At 47.6% G+C, this 24432-nt stretch overlaps 1 protein-coding gene across 3 annotated transcripts in view; it reads right to left on the bottom strand.

The window, feature by feature from the left end:
• The window catches only part of LOC110487112 (WD repeat domain phosphoinositide-interacting protein 1), a 37241-nt gene extending 14380 nt beyond the window's left edge, over positions 1-22861 (bottom strand). For all 3 annotated transcript variants that reach the window (XR_005035254.1, XM_036939434.1, XM_036939435.1), the window contains exons 1-7: positions 22436-22861; positions 16532-16614; positions 10054-10220; positions 7575-7671; positions 7360-7457; positions 4130-4222; positions 622-692 (exon numbers count right to left, since the gene is read on the bottom strand). Coding sequence is in view for 2 of the 3 variants with exons in the window: in XM_036939434.1 (XP_036795329.1) it covers positions 622-692; positions 4130-4222; positions 7360-7457; positions 7575-7671; positions 10054-10220; positions 16532-16614; positions 22436-22545 (719 nt within the window). In the remaining variant the exon portion in view is untranslated. The remainder of the gene's footprint in view (positions 1-621; positions 693-4129; positions 4223-7359; positions 7458-7574; positions 7672-10053; positions 10221-16531; positions 16615-22435) is intronic.
• Between the last annotated feature and the right edge of the window lie 1571 nt (positions 22862-24432).

Raw genomic sequence — 24432 nt, 5'->3', positions numbered from 1 at the left:
TCATTAGGTGTGTTTAATGTGTTCTGTTAGTCCTGTTCATTAGGTGTGTTTAATGTGTTCTGTTAGTCCTGTTCATTAGGTGTGTTTAATGTGTTCTGTTAGTCCTGTTCATTAGGTGTGTTCTGTTAGTCCTGTTCATTAGGTGTGTTCTGTTAGTCCTGTTCATTAGGTGTGTGTTCTGTTAGTCCTGTTCATTAGGTGTGTTTAATGCATTCTGTTAGTCCTGTTCATTAGGTGTGTTTAATGTGTTCTGTTAGTCCTGTTCATTAGGTGTGTTTAATGTGTTCTGTTAGTCCTGTTCATTAGGTGTGTTTCATGCGTTCTGTTAGTCCTGTTCATTAGGTGTGTTTAATGTGTTCTGTTAGTCCTGTTCATTAGGTGTGTTTAATGTGTTCTGTTAGTCCTGTTCATTAGGTGTGTGTTCTGTTAGTCCCGTTCATTAGGTGTGTTTAATGTGTTCTGTTAGTCCTGTTCATTAGGTGTGTTTAATGTGTTCTATTAGTCCTGTTCATTAGGTGTGTTTAATGTGTTCTGTTAGTCCTGTTCATTACAGTAGATGTAGACTATGTTGTGTAGTAAAATGTGTTTATACAGTTTATGTTCTATTGTGTGAACTCTGACCTCTTCATCCCTCTGCGGAACTCAAACATACGCTGTCCCTCTGGGATGGAGAACACACGGATTACAGTACCCTGGAGGGAGAGAGGGGGGGGAGAGGGGGGGGGAAGAGAGTCAGTCCCTCACAGTCAGGACTGTCTAACTAGAGGGAGGAAGAGAGTCAGTCCCTCACAGTCAGGACTGTCTAACTAGAGGGAGAAAGAGAGTCAGTCCCTCAGTCAGGACTGTCTAACTAGAGGGAGAAAGAGAGTCAGTCCCTCACAGTCAGGACTGTCTAACTAGAGGGAGAAAGAGAGTCAGTCCCTCACAGTCAGGACTGTCTAACTAGAGGGAGAAAGAGAGTCAGTCCCTCACAGTCAGGACTGTCTAACTAGAGGGAGAAAGAGAGTCCCTCACAGTCAGGACTGTCTAACTAGAGGGAGAAAGAGAGTCAGTCCCTCAGTCAGGACTGTCTAACTAGAGGGAGGAAGAGAGTCAGTCCCTCAGTCAGGACTGTCTAACTAGAGGGAGAAAGATAGTCAGTCCCTCACAGTCAGGACTGTCTAACTAGAGGGAGAAAGATAGTCAGTCCCTCACAGTCAGGACTGTCTAACTAGAGGGAGAAAGATAGTCAGTCCCTCACAGTCAGGACTGTCTAACTAGAGGGAGAAAGAGAGTCAGTCCCTCAGTCAGGACTGTCTAACTAGAGGGAGAAAGAGAGTCAGTCCCTCACAGTCAGGACTGTCTAACTAGAGGGAGAAAGAGAGTCAGTCCCTCACAGTCAGGACTGTCTAACTAGAGGGAGAAAGAGAGTCCCTCACAGTCAGGACTGTCTAACTAGAGGGAGAAAGAGAGTCCCTCACAGTCAGGACTGTCTAACTAGAGGGAGAAAGAGAGTCAGTCCCTCAGTCAGGACTGTCTAACTAGAGGGAGGAAGAGAGTCAGTCCCTCAGTCAGGACTGTCTAACTAGAGGGAGAAAGATAGTCAGTCCCTCACAGTCAGGACTGTCTAACTAGAGGGAGAAAGATAGTCAGTCCCTCACAGTCAGGACTGTCTAACTAGAGGGAGAAAGATAGTCAGTCCCTCACAGTCAGGACTGTCTAACTAGAGGGAGAAAGAGAGTCAGTCCCTCAGTCAGAACTGTCTAACTAGAGGGAGGAAGAGAGTCAGTCCCTCACAGTCAGGACTGTCTAACTAGAGGGAGGAAGAGAGTCCCTCACAGTCAGGACTGTCTAAATAGAGGGAGAAAGAGAGTCCCTCACAGTCAGGACTGTCTAACTAGAGGGAGGAAGAGAGTCAGTCCCTCACAGTCAGGACTGTCTAACTAGAGGGAGAAAGAGAGTCCCTCACAGTCAGGACTGTCTAACTAGAGGGAGGAAGAGAGTCCCTCACAGTCAGGACTGTCTAACTAGAGGGAGGAAGAGAGTCAGTCCCTCACAGTCAGGACTGTCTAACTAGAGGGAGAAAGAGAGTCACTCCCTCAGTCAGGACTGTCTAACTAGAGGGAGAAAGAGAGTCAGTCCCTCACAGTCAGGACTGTCTAACTAGAGGGAGGAAGAGAGTCAGTCCCTCAGTCAGGACTGTCTAACTAGAGGGAGGAAGAGAGTCAGTCCCTCAGTCAGGACTGTCTAACTAGAGGGAGAAAGAGAGTCAGTCCCTCACAGTCAGGACTGTCTAACTAGAGGGAGGAAGAGAGTCAGTCCCTCAGTCAGGACTGTCTAACTAGAGGGAGGAAGAGAGTCAGTCCCTCAGTCAGGACTGTCTAACTAGAGGGAGAAAGATAGTCAGTCCCTCACAGTCAGGACTGTCTAACTAGAGGGAGAAAGAGAGTCAGTCCCTCAGTCAGAACTGTCTAACTAGAGGGAGGAAGAGAGTCAGTCCCTCACAGTCAGGACTGTCTAACTAGAGGGAGGAAGAGAGTCCCTCACAGTCAGCACTGTCTAAATAGAGGGAGAAAGAGAGTCCCTCACAGTCAGGACTGTCTAACTAGAGGGAGGAAGAGAGTCAGTCCCTCACAGTCAGGACTGTCTAACTAGAGGGAGAAAGAGAGTCCCTCACAGTCAGGACTGTCTAACTAGAGGGAGGAAGAGAGTCCCTCACAGTCAGGACTGTCTAACTAGAGGGAGGAAGAGAGTCAGTCCCTCACAGTCAGGACTGTCTAACTAGAGGGAGAAAGAGAGTCAGTCCCTCAGTCAGGACTGTCTAACTAGAGGGAGAAAGAGAGTCAGTCCCTCACAGTCAGGACTGTCTAACTAGAGGGAGGAAGAGAGTCAGTCCCTCAGTCAGGACTGTCTAACTAGAGGGAGGAAGAGAGTCAGTCCCTCACAGTCAGGACTGTCTAACTAGAGGGAGGAAGAGAGTCAGTCCCTCAGTCAGGACTGTCTAACTAGAGGGAGGAAGAGAGTCAGTCCCTCAGTCAGGACTGTCTAACTAGAGGGAGGAAGGGAGTCAGTCCCTTACAGTCAGGACTGTCTAACTAGAGGGAGGAAGAGAGTCAGTCCCTTACTGTCAGGACTGTCTAACTAGAGGGAGGAAGAGAGTCAGTCCCTCACAGTCAGAACTGTCTAAATATAGGGAGGAAGAGAGTCCCTCACAGTCAGGACTGTCTAACTAGAGGGAGGAAGAGAGTCAGTCCCTCACAGTCAGGACTGTCTAACTAGAGGGAGGAAGAGAGTCAGTCCCTCACAGTCAGAACTGTCTAAATATAGGGAGGAAGAGAGTCCCTCACAGTCAGGACTGTCTAACTAGAGGGAGGAAGAGAGTCCCTCACAGTCAGGACTGTCTAACTAGAGGGAGGAAGAGAGTCAGTCCCTCAGTCAGGACTGTCTAACTAGAGGGAGGAAGAGAGTCAGTCCCTCAGTCAGGACTGTCTAACTAGAGGGAGGAAGAGAGTCAGTCCCTCAGTCAGGACTGTCTAACTAGAGGGAGGAAGAGAGTCAGTCCCTCACAGTCAGAACTGTCTAAATATAGGGAGGAAGAGAGTCCCTCACAGTCAGGACTGTCTAACTAGAGGGAGGAAGAGAGTCCCTCACAGTCAGGACTGTCTAACTAGAGGGAGGAAGAGAGTCCCTCACAGTCAGGACTGTCTAACTAGAGGGAGGAAGAGAGTCCCTCACAGTCAGGACTGTCTAACTAGAGGGAGGAAGAGAGTCCCTCACAGTCAGGACTGTCTAACTAGAGGGAGGAAGAGAGTCCCTCACAGTCAGGACTGTCCAGCTACACTGTAGTTATCTTGATTTTATTATTATAGTGTCATGCCTCTTCAGGATGCCCCGCCCACTGTGTGTTGTAGCATCTACTACTAGTCAAGTACTGAATGTTTTGGACATGGCCAGGGCCTAACTGCAATATCCAGGCATGTTGTCAAAAAGCAGCGCTGGCCTCCCGTCACTAGGGGCAGCTGTCCTGGTAGTGCTTACCCTCTCCGAGGCGCTGGCCTCCCGTCACTAGGGGCAGCTGTCCTGGTAGTGCTTACCCTCTCCGAGGCGCTGGCCTCCCGTCACTAGGGGCAGCTGTCCTGGTAGTGCTTACCCTCTCTGAGGCGCTGGCCAGCTTGGTGCCTGACGAGTTAAAGGTGAGAGCAGCCAGGGGACTGTCATGGGCCGGGATCATTGTGACAGTGCTCTGAGAGACAGAGAGAGCGAGGATGAGAGAGAGACAGAGAGAATGAGAGAGAGAGAGAGAGGGGGGATGAGAGAGAGAGAATGAGAGAGAGAGAATGAGAGAGAGAGAATGAGAGAGAGAGAATGAGAGAGAGAGAGAGAGAGAGAGAGAATGAGAGAGAGAGAGAGAGAGAGAGGATGAGAGAGAGAGAGAGAGAGAGAGAGAGGATGAGAGAGAGAGAGGATGAGAGAGAGAGAGAGGATGAGAGAGAGAGAGAGAGAGAGGATGAGAGAGAGAGAGAGAATGATTGACTGCTTTACATGGGACTGCAACACAATTATACCACTGAGTCATAAAACACAAACATGGTGAAACTGCCATATATAACTGACTGCAATGTCTGAACATCACTACAAACATCACTTCAATGTAGCAGAGAGCACAGTATAATAGCAGTATAGTAGTAGTACAGTATAGTAGTACAGTATAGTAGTACAGTCGTATAGTTGTAGTACAGTAGTACAGTAGTATCGTAGTACAGTAGTAGTATGATAGTACAGTAGTATAGTAGTTTTGTAGTAGTATAGTAGTACAGTAGTAGTACAGTAGTACAGTAGTAGTACAGTAGTACATTCGTTTTGTAGTAGTGCAGTAGTATAGTAGTAGTACAGTAGTAGTACTGTAGTACAGTAGTAGTAGAGTAGTACAGTAGTAGTACAGTAGTATAGTAGTAATACAGTGGTACAGTAGCATAGTAGTATAGTAGTAGTACAGTAGTGGTACATTAGCATAGTAGTTGTACCGTAGTGTAGTATAGTAGCAGTACAGTAGTACAGTAGTATAGTAGTTGTACAGTAGTATAGTAGTACAGTAGCAGTACAGTAGTATAGTAGTAGTATAGTGGTGGTATAGTAGTAGTACAGTAGTAGTACATTAGCATAGTAGTTGTACCGTAGTGTAGTATAGTAGCAGTACAGTAGTACAGTAGTATAGTACTAGTACAGTAATATAGTAGTAGTGCAGTAGTAGAGTAGTACAGTAGTAGTACAGTAGAATAGTAGTAGTACAGTGGTACAGTAGTAGTACCGTAGTTTTGTAGTATAGTATTAATACAGTAGCAGTACAGTAGTATAGTAGCAGCGCAGTAGTATAGTAGCAGTACAGTAGTACAGTAGTAGTACAGTAGTATAGTAGTACAGCAGCAGTACAGTAGTACTACAGTAGTACAGTAGTAGTAGAGTAGTATAGTAGTTGTACAGTAGTACAGCAGTATAGTAGTTGTACCGTAGTATAGTAGTACAGTAGCAGTACCGTAGTATAGTAGTAGTACAGCAGCAGTACAGCAGTATAGTAGTACAGTAGCAGTATAGTAGTATAGTAGTACAGTAGCAGTATAGTAGTCGTACAGTAGTATAGTAGTACAGTAGTATAGTAGTTGTACAGTAGTACAGTAGTATAGTAGTTGTACATTAGTACAGTAGTACAGTAGCAGTATAGTAGTTGCACAGTAGTATAGTAGTACAGTAGTAGTACAGTAGTATAGTAGTACAGTAGCAGTATAGTAGTATAGTAGTACAGTAGCAGTATAGTAGTCGTACAGTAGTATAGTAGTACAGTAGTATAGTAGTTGTACAGTAGTACAGTAGTATAGTAGTTGTACAGTAGTATGGTAGTATAGTAGTTGTACAGTTGTACAGCAGTATAGTAGTTGTACCGTAGTATAGTAGTACAGTAGCAGTACAGTAGTATAGTAGTAGTACAGCAGCAGTACAGCAGTATAGTAGTACAGTAGCAGTATAGTAGTCGTACAGTAGTATAGTAGTACAGTAGTATAGTAGTTGCACAGTAGTACAGTAGCAGTACAGTAGTAGTATAGTAGTTGCACATAGTACATAGTACATAGTAGTACAGTAGTATTACAGTAGTATAGTAGTAGTACAGCAGCAATACAGCAGTATAGTAGTACAGTAGCAGTATAGTAGTATAGTAGTACAGTAGCAGTATAGTAGTTGTACAGTAGTATAGTAGTTGCACAGTAGTATAGTAGTACAGTAGTAGTACAGTGGTATAGTAGTAGTACAGTGGTACAGTAGCAGTACAGTAGTAGTATAGTAGTTGCACAGTAGTATAGTAGTACAGTAGTAGTACAGTAGTACAGTAGCAGCAGAGTAGTATAGTAGTTGTACAGTAGTACAGTAGCAGTAGAGTAGTATAGTATTAGTACAGTAGTATAGTATTAGTACAGTAGTATAGTAGTTGTACAGTAGCAGAGAAGTATAGTATAGTAGTACAGTAGTAGTATAGTAGTTGCACAGTAGTATAGTAGTACAGTAGTAGTACAGTAGTATAGTAGTAGTACAGCAGCAGAGAAGTATAGTATTAGTACAGTAGTATAGTATTAGTACAGTAGTATAGTAGTTGTACAGTAGCAGAGAAGTATAGTAGTAGTACAGTAGTAGTACAGCAGCAGTGCAGTAGTACAGTAGTATAGTAGTAGTACAGTAGTAGTACAGTGGTAGTACAGTAGTATAGTAGTAGTGCAGTAGTAGTACAGTAGTATAGTAGTAGTACAGCAGCATAGTAGTAGTACAGCAGCAGTACAGTAGTACAGTAGTAGTATAGTAGTTGTGCAGTAGTATAGTAGTAGTACAGTAGTATAGTAGTAGTACAGTAGTAGCACAGTAGTACAGTAGTAGTACAGTAGTATAGTAGTAGTACAGTAGCAGTACAGTAGTATAGTAGTAGTACAGTAGTACAGTAGTAGTACAGTAGTAGTACAGTAGTACAGTAGTAGTACAGTAGTAGTACAGTAGTAGTACAGTAGTACAGTAGTATAGTAGTAGTACAGTAGTAGTACAGTAGTATAGTAGTAGTACATTAGTATAGTAGTAGTACAGTAGTAGTACAGCAGTACAGTAGTAGTAAAGTAGTATAGTAGTAGTACAGTAGTATAGTAGTAGTACAGTAGTAGTACAGTAGTACAGTAGTAGTACAGTAGTAGTACAGTAGTACAGTAGTAGTACAGTAGTATAGTAGTAGTACAGTAGTAGTACAGTAGTATAGTAGTAGTACAGTAGTAGTACAGTAGTATAGTATTAGTACAGTAGTATAGTAGTAGTACAGTAGTATAGTAGTAGTACAGTAGTAGCAGGCCTTACCAGGTTGTTGGCATCGTAAACTATGATCTCTCCGATGGTGGAGCTGCCTGGGTAGGCCAGGTACGAGTTGGAATGGTTGATGGACAGAGCACACAGACCTGAACAGAACCACCATGTTCATTTCAGTCCACAGAAAGACAGCTTCTGCTTTTCCCCATCAGAAACCCACAGAGCAGCACTGGTTTAGGAAACACTGTTCTGTACACTGTGTTTACCTGAGGGGTTGGAGGGCGTGTTGAGAAGGGTCTTCAGCAGCTTCATGTCTTTGATGTTGTGGATGTACACTGACTCCTCCAGACACACCACCAGTCTCTACAGGGGGAGGGAGGGAGAGGAAGAGAGGGAGGGAGGGAAAGAGAGGGGGGAGAGAGAGAGGGGGAGGGAGGGAAAGAGAGGGGGAGAGAGGGGGGAGAGAGGGAGAAGGAGAGGGAGAGGGAGAGGGGGAGAGAGAGAGAGAGAGAGAGAGAGGGATAGAGAGAGAGGTGACTGTTAGTATGTGAATTGCGCTGATCATTTCCTGGCAGGTTATCCTATGTCAACATGCCCTAACAAAAAGTGTTCAAAATCAATAGCTGCTGACAACAATGTCCCTACGTGGTCTCTATATGTATGTCTCTGTTGTTGTTACTGTAGTTACCTGTCTGTTGAGTCTGACAGAGAGGATGTTGTTACTGTAGTTACCCGTCTGTTGAGCCTGACAGAGAGGATGTTGTTACTGTAGTTCTGTTACCTGTCTGTTGAGTCTGACAGAGAGGATGTTGTTACTGTAGTTCTGTTACCTGTCTGTTGAGCCTGACAGAGAGGATGTTGTTACTGTAGTTACCTGTCTGTTGAGTCTGACAGAGAGGATGTTGTTACTGTAGTTACCTGTCTGTTGAGTCTGACAGAGAGGATGTTGTTACTGTAGTTATGTTACCTGTCTGTTGAGCCTGACAGAGAGGATGTTGTTACTGTAGTTCTGTTACCTGTCTGTTGAGGCTGACAGAGAGGATGTTGTTACTGTAGTTACCTGTCTGTTGAGTCTGACAGAGAGGATGTTGTTACTGTAGTTATGTTACCTGTCTGTTGAGTCTGACAGAGAGGATGTTGTTACTGTAGTTATGTTACCTGTCTGTTGAGTCTGACAGAGAGGAGGTGGTTACTGTAGTTCTGTTACCTGTCTGTTGAGCCTGACAGAGAGGATGTTGTTACTGTAGTTACCTGTCTGTTGAGCCTGACAGAGAGGATGTTGTTACTGTAGTTCTGTTACCTGTCTGTTGAGCCTGACAGAGAGGATGTTGTTACTGTAGTTCTGTTACCTGTCTGTTGAGCCTGACAGAGAGGATGTGGTTACTGTAGTTCTGTTACCTGTCTATTGAGCCTGACAGAGAGGATGTTGTTACTGTAGTTCTGTTACCTGTCTGTTGAGCCTGACAGAGAGGATGTTGTTACTGTAGTTCTGTTACCTGTCTGTTGAGCCTGACAGAGAGGATGTTGTTACTGTAGTTCTGTTACCTGTCTGTTGAGTCTGACAGAGAGGATGTTGTTACTGTAGTTCTGTTACCTGTCTGTTGAGTCTGACAGAGAGGATGTTGTTACTGTAGTTCTGTTACCTGTCTGTTGAGTCTGACAGAGAGGATGTTGTTACTGTAGTTCTGTTACCTGTCTGTTGAGCCTGACAGAGAGGATGTTGTTACTGTAGTTCTGTTACCTGTCTGTTGAGCCTGACAGAGAGGATGTTGTTACTGTAGTTCTGTTACCTGTCTGTTGAGCCTGACAGAGAGGATGTTGTTACTGTAGTTCTGTTACCTGTCTGTTGAGCCTGACAGAGAGGATGCTGTTACTGTAGTTCTGTTACCTGTCTGTTGAGCCTGACAGAGAGGATGTTGTTACTGTAGTTCTGTTACCTGTCTGTTGAGCCTGACAGAGAGGATGTTGTTACTGTAGTTCTGTTACCTGTCTGTTGAGCCTGACAGAGAGGATGTTGTTACTGTAGTTCTGTTACCTGTCTGTTGAGCCTGACAGAGAGGATTTTGTTACTGTAGTTCTGTTACCTGTCTGTTGAGTCTGACAGAGAGGATGTTGTTACTGTAGTTCTGTTACCTGTCTGTTGAGCCTGACAGAGAGGATGTTGTTACTGTAGTTACCTGTCTGTTGAGTCTGACAGAGAGGATGTTGTTACTGTAGTTACCTGTCTGTTGAGTCTGACAGAGAGGATGTTGTTACTGTAGTTCTGTTACCTGTCTGTTGAGCCTGACAGAGAGGATGTTGTTACTGTAGTTCTGTTACCTGTCTGTTGAGTCTGACAGAGAGGATGTTGTTACTGTAGTTCTGTTACCTGTCTGTTGAGCCTGACAGAGAGGATGTTGTTACTGTAGTTCTGTTACCTGTCTGTTGAGGCTGACAGAGAGGATGTTGTTACTGTAGTTACCTGTCTGTTGAGTCTGACAGAGAGGATGTTGTTACTGTAGTTATGTTACCTGTCTGTTGAGTCTGACAGAGAGGATGTTGTTACTGTAGTTATGTTACCTGTCTGTTGAGTCTGACAGAGAGGAGGTGGTTACTGTAGTTCTGTTACCTGTCTGTTGAGCCTGACAGAGAGGATGTTGTTACTGTAGTTACCTGTCTGTTGAGCCTGACAGAGAGGATGTTGTTACTGTAGTTACCTGTCTGTTGAGCCTGACAGAGAGGATGTTGTTACTGTAGTTCTGTTACCTGTCTGTTGAGTCTGACAGAGAGGATGTTGTTACTGTAGCTGTAGTTGCAGATCTCCGTTCCCTTCTTGAAGTGGTAGACGTTCATCCGTCTGGGGATGGAGAGACTGACCACCACCACCAGACTGCTGGAGAACAACCGCTCCACGATGTACACGTCTGGGGTCTCTGACGGGGAAGAGCAGGGGAACACAGGGGTAAGCATGGTATGGGCATGAGTGTCCTGGGGGTTGAGGTAGCCTGGTATTAGTATCCTGGGGGGGCTGAGGTATTCTGGTATTAGTGTCCTGGGGGGGGGCTGAGGTGGCCTGGTATTAGTGTCCTGGGGGGCTGAGGTAGCCTGGTATTAGTGTCCTAGGGGGCTGAGGTTGCCTGGTATTAGTGTCCTAGGGGGCTGAGGTATTCTGGTATTAGTGTCCTGGGGGGCTGAGGTAACCTGGTCGTAGTGTTTCCTGGGGGCTTGAGGTAGCCTGATATTAGTGTCCTGGGGGGCTGAGGTATTCTGGTATTAGTGTCCTGGGGGGCTGAGGTAGCCTGGTATTAGTGTCCTGGGGGGCTGAGGTAGCCTGGTATTAGTGTCCTGGGGGGCTGAGATAGCCTGGTATTAGTGTCCTAGGAGGCTGAGGCAGCCTGGTATTAGTGTCCTGGGGGGCTGAGGTAGCCTGGTATTAGTGTCCTGGGGGGCTGAGGTAGCCTGGTATTAGTGTCCTGGGGGGCTGAGGTAGCCTGGTATTAGTGTCCTGGGGGGCTGAGGTAGCCTGGTATTAGTGTCCTGGGGTGGGGGCTGAGGTAGCCTGGTATTAGTGTCCTGGGGGGGGGGGGGGCTGAGGTAGGCTGGTATTAGTGTCCTGGGGGGCTGAGGTATTCTGGTATTAGTGTCCTGGGGGGGGGGGGGGGGGGGGGTAGCCTGCTATTAGTGTCCTGGGGGGGGCTGAGGTATTCTGGTATTAGTGTCCTGTGGGGGCTGAGGTATTCTGGTATTAGTGTCCTGGGGGGCTGAGGTAGCCTGGTATTAGTGTCCTGGGGGCCTGAGGTATTCTGGTATTAGTGTCCTGGGGGGCTGAGGTAACCTGGTCTTAGTGTTTCCTGGGGGGCTGAGGTAACCTGGTCTTAGTGTTTCCTGGGGGGCTGAGGTAACCTGGTCTTAGTGTTTCCTGGGGGCCTGAGGTAGCCTGGTATTAGTGTCCTGGGGGGGGCTGAGGTAGCCTGGTATTAGTGTCCTGGGGGGGGCTGAGGTATTCTGGTATTAGTGTCCTGGGGGGGCTGAGGTATTCTGGTATTAGTGTCCTGGGGGGGCTGAGGTAGCCTGGTATTAGTGTCCTAGGGGGCTGAGGTAGCCTGCTATTAGTGTCCTGGGGGGGGCTGAGGTATTCTGGTATTAGTGTCCTGTGGGGGCTGAGGTATTCTGGTATTAGTGTCCTGGGGGGCTGAGGTAGCCTGGTATTAGTGTCCTGGGGGCCTGAGGTATTCTGGTATTAGTGTCCTGGGGGGCTGAGGCAACCTGGTCTTAGTGTTTCCTGGGGGGCTGAGGTAACCTGGTCTTAGTGTTTCCTGGGGGCCTGAGGTAGCCTGGTATTAGTGTCCTGGGGGGGGCTGAGGTAGCCTGGTATTAGTGTCCTGGGGGGGGGGGGGGGGGCTGAGGTAGCCTGGTATTAGTGTCCTGGGGGGCTGAGGTATTCTGGTATTAGTGTCCTGGGGGGGGGGGGAGGGCTGAGGTAGCCTGGTATTAGTGTCCTGGGGGGCTGAGGTATTCTGGTATTAGTGTCCTGGGGGGCTGAGGTATTCTGGTATTAGTGTCCTGGGGGGGGGGGGGGGGGGGGGGGGGCTGAGGTAGCCTGGTATTAGTGTCCTAGGGGGCTGAGGTAGCCTGGTATTAGTGTCCTGGGGGGGGCTGAGGTATTCTGGTATTAGTGTCCTGGGGGGGCTGAGGTATTCTGGTATTAGTGTCCTGGGGGGGCTGAGGTAGCCTGGTATTAGTGTCCTGGGGGGCTGAGATAATCTGGTATTAGTGTCCTAGGGGGCTGAGGTAGCCTGGTATTAGTGTCCTGGGGGGGCTGAGGTAGCCTGGTATTAGTGTCCTGGGGTGGGGGCTGAGGTATTCTGGTATTAGTGTCCTGGGGGGCTGAGGTAGCCTGGTATTAGTGTCCTGGGGGGCTGAGGTAGCCTGGTATTAGTGTCCTGGGGGACTGAGGTAGCCTGGTATTAGTGTCCTGGGGGGCTGAGGTAGCCTGGTATTAGTGTCCTGGGGGGCTGAGGTAGCCTGGTATTAGTGTCCTGGGGTGGGGGCTGAGGTAGCCTGGTATTAGTGTCCTGGGGGGGGGGGGGGGCTGAGGTAGGCTGGTATTAGTGTCCTGGGGGGCTGAGGTATTCTGGTATTAGTGTCCTGGGGGGGGGGGGGGGGGTAGCCTGCTATTAGTGTCCTGGGGGGGGCTGAGGTATTCTGGTATTAGTGTCCTGTGGGGGCTGAGGTATTCTGGTATTAGTGTCCTGGGGGGCTGAGGTAGCCTGGTATTAGTGTCCTGGGGGCCTGAGGTATTCTGGTATTAGTGTCCTGGGGGGCTGAGGTAACCTGGTCTTAGTGTTTCCTGGGGGGCTGAGGTAACCTGGTCTTAGTGTTTCCTGGGGGGCTGAGGTAACCTGGTCTTAGTGTTTCCTGGGGGCCTGAGGTAGCCTGGTATTAGTGTCCTGGGGGGGGCTGAGGTAGCCTGGTATTAGTGTCCTGGGGGGGGGGGGGGCTGAGGTAGCCTGGTATTAGTGTCCTAGGGGGATGAGGTAGCCTGGTATTAGTGTCCTGGGGGGGGGGGGCTGAGGTAGCCTGGTATTAGTGTCCTGGGGGGCTGAGGTATTCTGGTATTAGTGTCCTGGGGGGGGGGCTGAGGTAGCCTGGTATTAGTGTCCTGGGGGGCTGAGGTATTCTGGTATTAGTGTCCTGGGGGGCTGAGGTATTCTGGTATTAGTGTCCTGGGGGGCTGAGGTAGCCTGGTATTAGTGTCCTGGGGGGGGGGGGGGGGGGGGGGCCTGAGGTAGCCTGGTATTAGTGTCCTAGGGGGCTGAGGTAGCCTGGTATTAGTGTCCTGGGGGGGGCTGAGGTATTCTGGTATTAGTGTCCTGGGGGGGCTGAGGTATTCTGGTATTAGTGTCCTGGGGGGGCTGAGGTAGCCTGGTATTAGTGTCCTGGGGGGCTGAGATAATCTGGTATTAGTGTCCTAGGGGGCTGAGGTAGCCTGGTATTAGTGTCCTGGGGGGGCTGAGGTAGCCTGGTATTAGTGTCCTGGGGTGGGGGCTGAGGTATTCTGGTATTAGTGTCCTGGGGGGCTGAGGTAGCCTGGTATTAGTGTCCTGGGGGGCTGAGGTAGCCTGGTATTAGTGTCCTGGGGGACTGAGGTAGCCTGGTATTAGTGTCCTGGGGGGCTGAGGTAGCCTGGTATTAGTGTCCTGGGGGGCTGAGGTAGCCTGGTATTAGTGTCCTGGGGTGGGGGCTGAGGTAGCCTGGTATTAGTGTCCTGGGGGGGGGGGGGGGGGCTGAGGTAGGCTGGTATTAGTGTCCTGGGGGGCTGAGGTATTCTGGTATTAGTGTCCTGGGGGGGGGGGGGGGGGTAGCCTGCTATTAGTGTCCTGGGGGGGGCTGAGGTATTCTGGTATTAGTGTCCTGTGGGGGCTGAGGTATTCTGGTATTAGTGTCCTGGGGGGCTGAGGTAGCCTGGTATTAGTGTCCTGGGGGCCTGAGGTATTCTGGTATTAGTGTCCTGGGGGGCTGAGGTAACCTGGTCTTAGTGTTTCCTGGGGGGCTGAGGTAACCTGGTCTTAGTGTTTCCTGGGGGGCTGAGGTAACCTGGTCTTAGTGTTTCCTGGGGGCCTGAGGTAGCCTGGTATTAGTGTCCTGGGGGGGGCTGAGGTAGCCTGGTATTAGTGTCCTGGGGGGGGGGGGGGCTGAGGTAGCCTGGTATTAGTGTCCTAGGGGGATGAGGTAGCCTGGTATTAGTGTCCTGGGGGGGGGGGCTGAGGTAGCCTGGTATTAGTGTCCTGGGGGGCTGAGGTATTCTGGTATTAGTGTCCTGGGGGGGGGGGCTGAGGTAGCCTGGTATTAGTGTCCTGGGGGGCTGAGGTATTCTGGTATTAGTGTCCTGGGGGGCTGAGGTATTCTGGTATTAGTGTCCTGGGGGGCTGAGGTAGCCTGGTATTAGTGTCCTGGGGGGGGGGGGGGGGGGCTGAGGTAGCCTGGTATTAGTGTCCTAGGGGGCTGAGGTAGCCTGGTATTAGTGTCCTGGGGGGGGCTGAGGTATTCTGGTATTAGTGTCCTGGGGGGGCTGAGGTATTCTGGTATTAGTGTCCTGGGGGGGCTGAGGTAGCCTGGTATTAGTGTCCTGGGGGGGGCTGAGGTATTCTGGTATTAGTGTCCTAGGGGGCTGAGGTATTCTGGTATTAGTGTCCTGGGGGGGCTGAGGTAGCCTGGTATTAGTGTCCTGGGGTGGGGGCTGAGGTATTCTGGTATTAGTGTCCTGGGGGGCTGAGGTAGCCTGGTATTAGTGTCCTGGGGGGCTGAGGTAGCCTGGTATTAGTGTCCTGGGGGGCTGAGGTAGCCTGGTATTAGTGTCCTGGGGGGCTGAGGTAGCCTGGTATTAGTGTCCTGGGGGGCTGAGGTAGCCTGGTATTAGTGTCCTGGGGTGGGGGCTGAGGTAGCCTGGTATTAGTGTCCTGGGGGGGGGGGGGGGCTGAGGTAGGCCTGTATTAGTGTCCTGGGGGGCTGAGGTAGGCTGGTATTAGTGTCCTGGGAGGCTGAGGTAGCCTGGTATTAGTGTCCTGAGGGGGCTGAGGTAGCCTGGTATTAGTGTCCTGGTGGGGGCTGAGGTAGCCTGGTATTAGTGTCCTGGGGGGGCTGAGGTAGCCTGGTATTAGTGTCCTGGGGTGGGGGCTGAGGTAGCCTGGTATTAGTGTCCTGGGGTGGGGGCTGAGGTAGCCTGGTATTAGTGTCCTGGGGGGGGGCTGAGGTAGCCTGGTATTAGTGTCCTGACATGGTTGGTTTCTATCTCCACACCACTGTGTCTGTCTGCCAGTAATAATGAAGTGAACAGTAAATCACCAGAGACTGCTGGCTAGTGAAGGTATCCATCTACTATTGTCTGTCAACCAGTTATCAGTCTACACACAGTGCCTGCGACCCAAATTACACCCTATTGCCTATTTACTTTTGACTGGGCGCCACAGGGCTCTATGTATTTGGAACACAGCCAGTGATTCACTACAAGGAAGTAGACTAACAGAGAATTACCCATCATTGGAAGAGCCCTGCCAAGTAATTTCCCTGTAACTGACACTAATGTCCAAAGAGAGGCTGGACAACACAACTAGAATGAGATCCTCTGTATGGACTGAACAATTCTACAGCTTGGCAGAGCAGAGGCCTGTATGAGTCAGAGGCCTGTATGAGTCAGAGGCCTGTATGAGTCAGAGGCCTGTTTGAGTCAGAGTCCTGTTTGAGTCAGAGTCCTGTATGAGTCAGAGTCCTGTATGAGTCAGAGTCCTGTATGAGTCAGAGTCCTGTTTGAATCAGAGTCCTGTTTGAGTCAGAGTCCTGTATGAGTCAGAGGCCTGTATGAGTCAGAGTCGGGGTCTAGGGGTTTGTTTGGGATGGGGTCTAGGGGAAGAGGTTTGTTTGGGACGGTTCTAAGGTTTGTTTGTGACGGGGTCTAGGGGTGTGTTTGGGACAGGGTCTAGGGGAAGGGTCTAGGGGTTTGTTTGGGACAGGGTCTAGGGGAAGGGTCTAGGGGTTTGTTTGGAACGGGGTCTAGGGGAAGGGTCTAGGGGTTTGTTTGGAACGGGGTCTAGGGGAAGGGTCTAAGGGAAGGGTCTAGGGGTTTGTTTGGGACAGGGTCTAGGGGAAGGGTCTAGGGGTTTGTTTGGAACGGGGTCTAGGGGAAGGGTCTAAGGGAAGGGTCTAGGGGTTTGTTTGGGACGGGATCTAAGGGAAGGGTCTAAGGGAAGGGTCTAGGGGTGTGGTTGGGACAGGGTCTAGGGGAAGGGTCTAGGGGTGTGTTTAGGACAGGGTCTAAGGGAAGGGTCTAGGGGTGTGGTTGGGACAGGGTCTAGGGGAAGGGTCTAGGGGTGTGTTTGGGACGGGACGGGGTCGAGGGGAAGGGTCTAGGGGAAGGGTCTAGAGGTTTGTTTGGGACGGGTCGAGGGGAAGGGTCTAAGGGAAGGGTCTAGGGGAAGGGTCTAGGGGTGTGGTTGGGACAGGGTCTAAGGGAAGGGTCTAGGGGTTTGGTTGGGACAGGGTCTAGGGGTGTGTTTAGGACAGGGTCTAAGGGAAGGGTCTAGGGGTTTGTTTAGGACTGGGTCTAAGGGAAGGGTCTAGGGGTGTGTTTAGGACAGGGTCTAGGGGTGTGTTTAGGACAGGGTCTAAGGGAAGGGTCTAGGGGTGTGTTTAGGACGGGGTCTAGGGGAAGGGTCTAGGGGTGTGTTTAGGACAGGACTATACTAACCGCTCTCGTAGATGCAGTCCAGTTTGTCCACTGAGGTCACAGAGAACAGCTTATAGCCTGTCTTGGTTCCCACTGCCAATGACCTGGGAACACAACAACAACAACAACAGTAGTAACACATGTCTAACAGTCACATCCTACCTGATATTAACACAGGTCTAACAGTCACATCCTACCTGATATTAACACAGGTCTAACAGTCACATCCTACCTGATAGTAACACAGGTCTAACAGTCACATCCTACCTGATATTAACACATGTCTACCAGACACATCCTACCTGATAGTAACACAAGTCTAACAGTCACATCCTACCTGATATTAACACAGATCTAACAGTCACATCCTACCTGATATTAACACAGGTCTAACAGTCACATCCTACCTGACATTAACACAGGTCTAACAGTTTAACAGTCACATCCTACCATATTACATGATATGATGTCTATGGTTCTGTCCCAGGGATTACATGATATGATGTCTATGGTTCTGTCCCAGGGATTACATGATATCATGTCTATGGTTCTGTCCCAGGGATTACATGATATCATGTCTATGGTTCTGTCCCAGGGATTACATGATATGATGTCTATGGTTCTGTCCCAGGGATTACATGATATGATGTCTATGGTTCTGTCCCAGGGATTACATGATATGATGTCTATGGTTCTGTCCCAGGGATTACATGATATGATGTCTATGGTTCTGTCCCAGGGATTACATGATATGATGTCTATGGTTCTGTCCCAGGGATTACATGATATGATGTCTATGGTTCTGTCCCAGGGATTACATGATATGATGTCTATGGTTCTGTCCCAGGGATTACATGATATGATGTCTATGGTTCTGTCCCAGGGATTACATGATATGATGTCTATGGTTCTGTCCCAGGGATTACATGATATGATGTCTATGGTTCTGTCCCAGGGATTACATGATATGATGTCTATGGTTCTGTCCCAGGGATTCCATGATATGATGTCTATGGTTCTGTCCCAGGGATTACATGATATGATGTCTATGGTTCTGTCCCAGGGATTACATGATATGATGTCTATGGTTCTGACCCAGGGATTACATGATATGATGTCTATGGTTCTGTCCCAGGGATTACATGATATGATGTCAATGGTTCTGTCCCAGGGATTACATGATATGATGTCTATGGTTCTGTCCCAGGGATTACATGATATGATGTCTATGGTTCTGTCCCAGGGATTACATGATATGATGTCTATGGTTCTGTCCCAGGGATTACATGATATGATGTCTATGGTTCTGTCCCAGGGATTACATGATATGATGTCTATGGTTCTGTCCCAGGGATTACATGATATGATGTCTATGGTTCTGTCCCAGGGATTACATGATATGATGTCTATGGTTCTGTCCCAGGGATTACATGATATGATGTCTATGGTTCTGTCCCAGGGATTACATGATATGATGTCTATGGTTCTGTCCCAGGGATTACATGATATGATGTCTATGGTTCTGTCCCAGGGATTACATGATATCATGTCTATGGTTCTGTCCCAGGGATTACATGATATGATGTATATGGTTCTGTCCCAGGGATTACATGATATGATGTCTATGGTTCTATCCAAGGATTACATGATATGATGTCTATGGTTCTGTCCCAGGGATTACATGATATGATGTCTATGGTTCTGTCCCAGGGATTACATGATATGATGTCTATGGTTCTGTCTCAGGGATTACATGATATGATGTCTATGGTTCTGTCCCAGGGATTACATGATATGATGTCTATGGTTCTGTCCCAGGGATTACATGATATGATGTCTATGGTTCTGTCCCAGGAATTCTGTTTATTGAGTAAACCATTGAGTATTGAGTAAACCTTTGAGTATTGAGTATTGAGTAAACCATTGAGTATTGAGTAAACCATTGAGTATTGAGTAAACCATTGAGTATTGAGTATTGAGTAAACCATTGAGTAAACCATTGAGTATTGAGTAAACCATTGAGTATTGAGTAAACCATTGAGTATTGAGTAAACCATTGAGTTCAACTGGTAAAAACAGAAAGGAGGCTAGTGTGCAAATCTTGACTGAGATGCACTAGATTCATTTTGGTTAGGTCCTCCTTCAGCACAGTTACATCATTAAGATGGCTGAGCAGGGAAGACAGTCATCTAGTAGGGAGGACAGTCATCTAGTAGGGAGGACAGTCATCTAGCAGGGAGGACAGTCATCTAGCAGGGAGGACAGTCATCTAGCAGGGAGGACAGTCATCTAGCAGGGAGGACAGTCATCTAGCTAGGGTGTGTTTAGGGGCACGTCCCAATTGGCACCCTAAATAGTGCACTACTTTTTGACCAGGGCCCATAGGTTAGTGCACTATATAGGGAATAGGGTGCCATTGGAGTGTTTATAAAGTTCACTGAGTTGTTCCAGTGGACAGTTTCTAAAAGCCACTACTCTGTTCCCCTGGATGGGGCTGTCTGCTGTACATGTCTGGTCCTGCTCTGGAAACGGGAACAAACCTGCAATCATCTTCACTGAAAGAAAGAAAGAGTGTTTGACCACACACACAACCAGATTCCACAGTCAGCTCTGAGTCTTCACGGTACGCATTGTTCCTGACTTTCTTTAAAATGGATATTTGTTCATCTTTTTTTCCTGAACTTTTGAATGCTGTTTTTATTGTGAGATCTCTGGTGGATCAGATCCCCACTGCAGGCTATGTATTACGTAGGCCTATGGGGTTTAAAAAATGATCAGATCAGATCCCCACTGTAGGCTATGTATTACGTAGGCCTATGGGGTTTAAAAAAATGATCAGATCAGATCCCCACTGTAGGCTATGTATTACGTAGGCCTATGGGGTTTAAAAAATGATCAGATCAGATCCCCACTGTAGGCTATGTATTACGTAGGCCTATGGGGTTTAAAAAATGATCAGATCAGATCCCCACTGTAGGCTATGTATTACGTAGGCCTATGGGGTTTAAAAAATGATCAGATCAGATCCCCACTGTAGGCTATGTATTACGTAGGCCTATGGGGTTTAAAAAATGATCCGATCAGATCCCCACTGTAGGCTATGTATTACGTAGGCCTATGGGGTTTAAAAAATGATCAGATCAGATCCCCACTGTAGGCTATGTATTACGTAGGCCTATGGGGTTAAAAAATGATCAGATCAGATCCCCACTGTAGGCTATGTATTACGTAGGCCTATGGTTTAATAATATATTGCCCATCGCATCTTGAAAGAAAACGTAGCCTAAAGTTGTACCGGAAAAATGAAATGAACTGTGTGTTGTTGAAGTAATTGTATGTTCAGATCCAAACCACAACACAACAGGTCTACTCTGTTCAGATCCAAACCCCAACACAACAGGTCTACTCTGTTCAGATCCAAACCCCAACACAACAGGTCTACTCTGTTCAGATCCAAACCCCAACACAACAGGTCTACTCTGTTCAGATCCAAACCCCAACACAACAGGTCTACTCTGTTCAGATCCAAACCCCAACACAACAGGTCTACTCTGTTCAGATCCAAACCCCAACACAACAGGTCTACTCTGTTCAGATCCAAACCCCAACACAACAGGTCTACTCTGTTCAGATCCAAACCCCAACACAACAGGTCTACTCTGTTCAGATCCAAACCCCAACACCCCAACACAACAGGTCTACTCTGTTCAGATCCAAACCCCAACACCCCAACACAACAGGTCTACTCTGTTCAGATCCAAACCCCAACACCCCAACACAACAGGTCTACTCTGTTCAGATCCAAACCCCAACACCCCAACACAACAGGTCTACTCTGTTCAGATCCAAACCCCAACACCCCAACACAACAGGTCTACTCTGTTCAGATCCAAACCCCAACACCCCAACACAACAGGTCTACTCTGTTCAGATCCAAACCCCAACACCCCAACACAACAGGTCTACTCTGTTCAGATCCAAACCCCAACACCCCAACACAACAGGTCTACTCTGTTCAGATCCAGACCCCAACACCCCAACACAACAGGTCTACTCTGTTCAGATCCAGACCCCAACACCACAGAACAACAGGTCTACTCTGTTCAGATCCGGACCCCAACACAACAGGTCTACTCTGTTCAGATCCAGACCCCAACACAACAGGTCTACTCTGTTCAGATCCAGACCCCAACACAACAGGTCTACTCTGTTCAGATCCAAACCCCAACACAACAGGTCTACTCTGTTCAGATCCAGACCCCAACACCCCAACACAACAGGTCTACTCTGTTCAGATCCAGACCCCAACACAACAGGTCTACTCTGTTCAGATCCAAACCCCAACACCCCAACACAACAGGTCTACTCTGTTCAGATCCAAACCCCAACACCCCAACACAACAGGTCTACTCTGTTCTATGTTCAGATCCAAACCCCAACACCACAGAACAACAGGTCTACTCTGTTCTATGTTCAGATCCAAACCCCAACACCCCAACACAACAGGTCTACTCTGTTCTATGTTCAGATCCAAACCCCAACACAACAGGTCTACTCTGTTCTATGTTCAGATCCAAACCCCAACACCACAGAACAACAGGTCTACTCTGTTCAGATCCAAACCCCAACACCACAACACAACAGGTCTACTCTGTTCAGATCCAAACCCCAACACCACAGGACAACAGGTCTACTCTGTTCTATGTTCAGATCCAAACCCCAACACCCCAAGTCTACTCTGTTCAGATCCAAACCCCAACCCCACAGGACAACAGGTCTACTCTGTTCTATGTTCAGATCCAAACCCCAACACAACAGGTCTACTCTGTTCTATGTTCAGATCCAAACCCCAACACCCCAACACAACAGGTCTACTCTGTTGTATGTTCAGATCCAAACCCCAACCCCACAGGACAACAGGTCTACTCTGTTCTATGTTCAGATCCAAACCCCAACACAACAGGTCTACTCTGTTCTATGTTCAGATCCAAACCCCAACACCCCAACACAACAGGTCTACTCTGTTCTATGTTCAGATCCAAACCCCAACACCCCAACACAACAGGTCTACTCTGTTCTGCATTCCTTTATGAAGTAAACACTCTCCTGCTCAAGGTTTTTTACCAGTTACCTAACTAAGACTAATCTATGGACAGGTGTGTGTGTGTGTGTGCGGGTGTGCATGTGTGTGTTACCTAGTACCGAGCCTACGACAGAAGCTATGGACAGGTTGTGAAAATGTTCTCCACAGTGCCAGTCAGCCTCATATCAGGTGAGCAGGCGATCTGAGAGTTATTCACTGCCCCAGATATACTGTCACTATTCTCTACATACAGTAGGGCTCTATAGGCCCTGGTCAAAACTAGTGCAGAGAATAGGATGCCATTTGGGATACATTTCTGTTCATGAAAAGTAGTTGAGCGTGGCGATTCAAGCATTCTCAGTCAGTGCTTACATTAGTCAAAGGAACTCTCTCTGTCAAATGGAGTCAATAAGAAAGGGATCAATAGATTTCTATGGGCATCAGTGTGTATAACAGGAGTGCCTTTGAAGCCCCGTCGTTCTGCCTTCCACTGTTGTCAACCGTCACTTTTTTATTTATTTTTTAGAACAAAACCTGTGGTTTCAGGTTTAAGCATAATTAGTGTGTTTTGTTCAGAGGACTGTGAACTGCCCTCTCTGATCATCACATGCAAATTCTGTAGCCGCTATGTAGAATTCTATAACATCTATGGGCTATTTAATTTGGATTTTTAGGACCTCACAATGAAAGGGAAATATTTTTTAGATTGCATCACCATGATATCATACTGAAAGGTGTATTTATCTATAACTTATTTTACAGGAAATGACAAGGACATTTGCTGAGAGAGCATTCTGTTGTAGGCAACCAACCCAACAGGCAGCGGGTTCGGAGGCGCTTACGTGGAGTCTTGGTTGAAAGAGGCGCAGCCAAGCCCCGTCAGCTCCGTCCCCGGCACGGCTCCCGGTTCACCCGGTCCGCTAGGACCGTCTGCTCCCTCTCCCGTCTCCATCCCGATTCCCAGCGACCTCTTTCCCTCCCTCCGCCCTGGATCGGAGGCCTGGGATCGGCTTTGCCTCTTGGCACGATAGCGTCGGATTGAGGATCCAGCTGAGAAGAAATCTCGATCGCCTTTTTAACAATAAACCGATCTAATCATAGGCCTGAGTGTTTTGAACTCCTTATATCCGGTGTTTTTAGAATCCAAATCTGAGTTCCATAAATGTTCTTATTTAGTACAGAAGAGATCAGACACTCTGGAGCAAGAAGAAGGGAAAAAAACGAAGCAAAACAAGAACAGCTGACAGCTTGTTGCGTCACTCGGATTTCCCGTCCCAGTTGGCTGAAAGCGAAATTCAATGTTGTCGTCGGCTCGATTCTGATTGGTCAGGTGCATAGAGAATGATAGAGGCCTGTAGTGGCCAAAAATCTATTTTAGCATGGGCAGCGCCAGAGGGGAAGATGCGAAGCAAAAGGTTTTACTCCGCCCAAAATCTGTCCACGAAAATAAGCCCAACTTTGAAAAAACGACTTCATATTGGAGTTGTGCCTGTTTTCCAGAGATAGATAGAAGACTCAGACAGAGGACTCATCGTGGATATAACCCGTTTTAGCATGGACATTGCCATTGATGGCTTCCACCACTTAAAGTAGTCAACTGGGTGGGGGTTCCTATGAGTTGGGAGCAATCAGCTAATGAAGAAAAATGTAAATTACTACTTTAAAATGAAGATAGCCTCAATGGTGCTGCCCATGCTGTCACAGATCCTATAATCAAATCACATTTTATTTGTCACGTATTTCGTAAACAGCAGGTGTAGACTAACAGTGAAATGCTTCCTTATGGGCCCTTCCAAACAATGTAGAGAGAAAAATAATAACATGAGGAATAAATATACAATGAGTAACGATAACTTGGTTATATACACGGGGTACCAGTACTGAGTCAATAATAACTTGTTTATATACACGGGGTACCAGTACTGAGTCAATAATAACTTGTTTATATACACGGGGTACCAGTACTGAGTCAATAATAACTTGTTTATATACACGGGGTACCAGTACTGAGTCAATAATAACTTGTTTATATACACGGGGTACCAGTACTGAGTCAATAATAACTTGTTTATATACACGGGGTACCAGTACTGAGTCAATAATAACTTGTTTATATACACGGGGTACCAGTACTGAGTCAATAATAACTTGTTTATATACACGGGGTACCAGTACCTAGTCAATGATAACTTGGTTATATACACGGGGTACCAGTACCCAGTCAATGATAACTTGGCTATATACACAGGGTACCAGTACCTAGTCAATAATAACTTGGTTATATACACGGGGTACCAGTACCCAGTCAATGATAACTTGGTTATATACACGGGGTACCAGTACCCAGTCAATGATAACTTGGTTATATACACGGGGTACCAGTACCTAGTCAATGATAACTTGGTTATATACACGGGGTACCAGTACCTAGTCAATGATAACTTGGTTATATACACGGGGTACCAGTACCTAGTCAATGATAACTTGGTTATATACACGGGGTACCAGTACCTAGTCAATGATAACTTGGTTATATACACGGGGTACCAGTACTGAGTCAATGATAACTTGGCTATATACACAGGGTCGTGACGATGGAAAAACCAGCTAACAAAGAGACTCCTCCCCCTCTCATCTTACCCGAGGCTGCCTCCCCCTCTCATCTTACCCGAGGCTGCCGACTGGTCTTGACACTGAAAAACCAGCTAACAAAGAGACTCCTCCCCCTCTCATCTTACCCGAGGCTGCCGACTGGTCTTGACATGGAAAAACCAGCTAACAAAGAGACTCCTCCCCCCTCTCATCTTACCCGAGGCTGCCGACTGGTCTTGACGATGGA

The sequence above is a fragment of the Oncorhynchus mykiss genome, chromosome 12 (assembly GCF_013265735.2).
Source record: "Oncorhynchus mykiss isolate Arlee chromosome 12, USDA_OmykA_1.1, whole genome shotgun sequence".
NCBI lineage: Eukaryota > Metazoa > Chordata > Actinopteri > Salmoniformes > Salmonidae > Oncorhynchus > Oncorhynchus mykiss.
The sequence above is the reverse complement of the archived record's forward strand: the minus strand, read 5'-3'. Positions and strand labels throughout refer to the sequence as shown.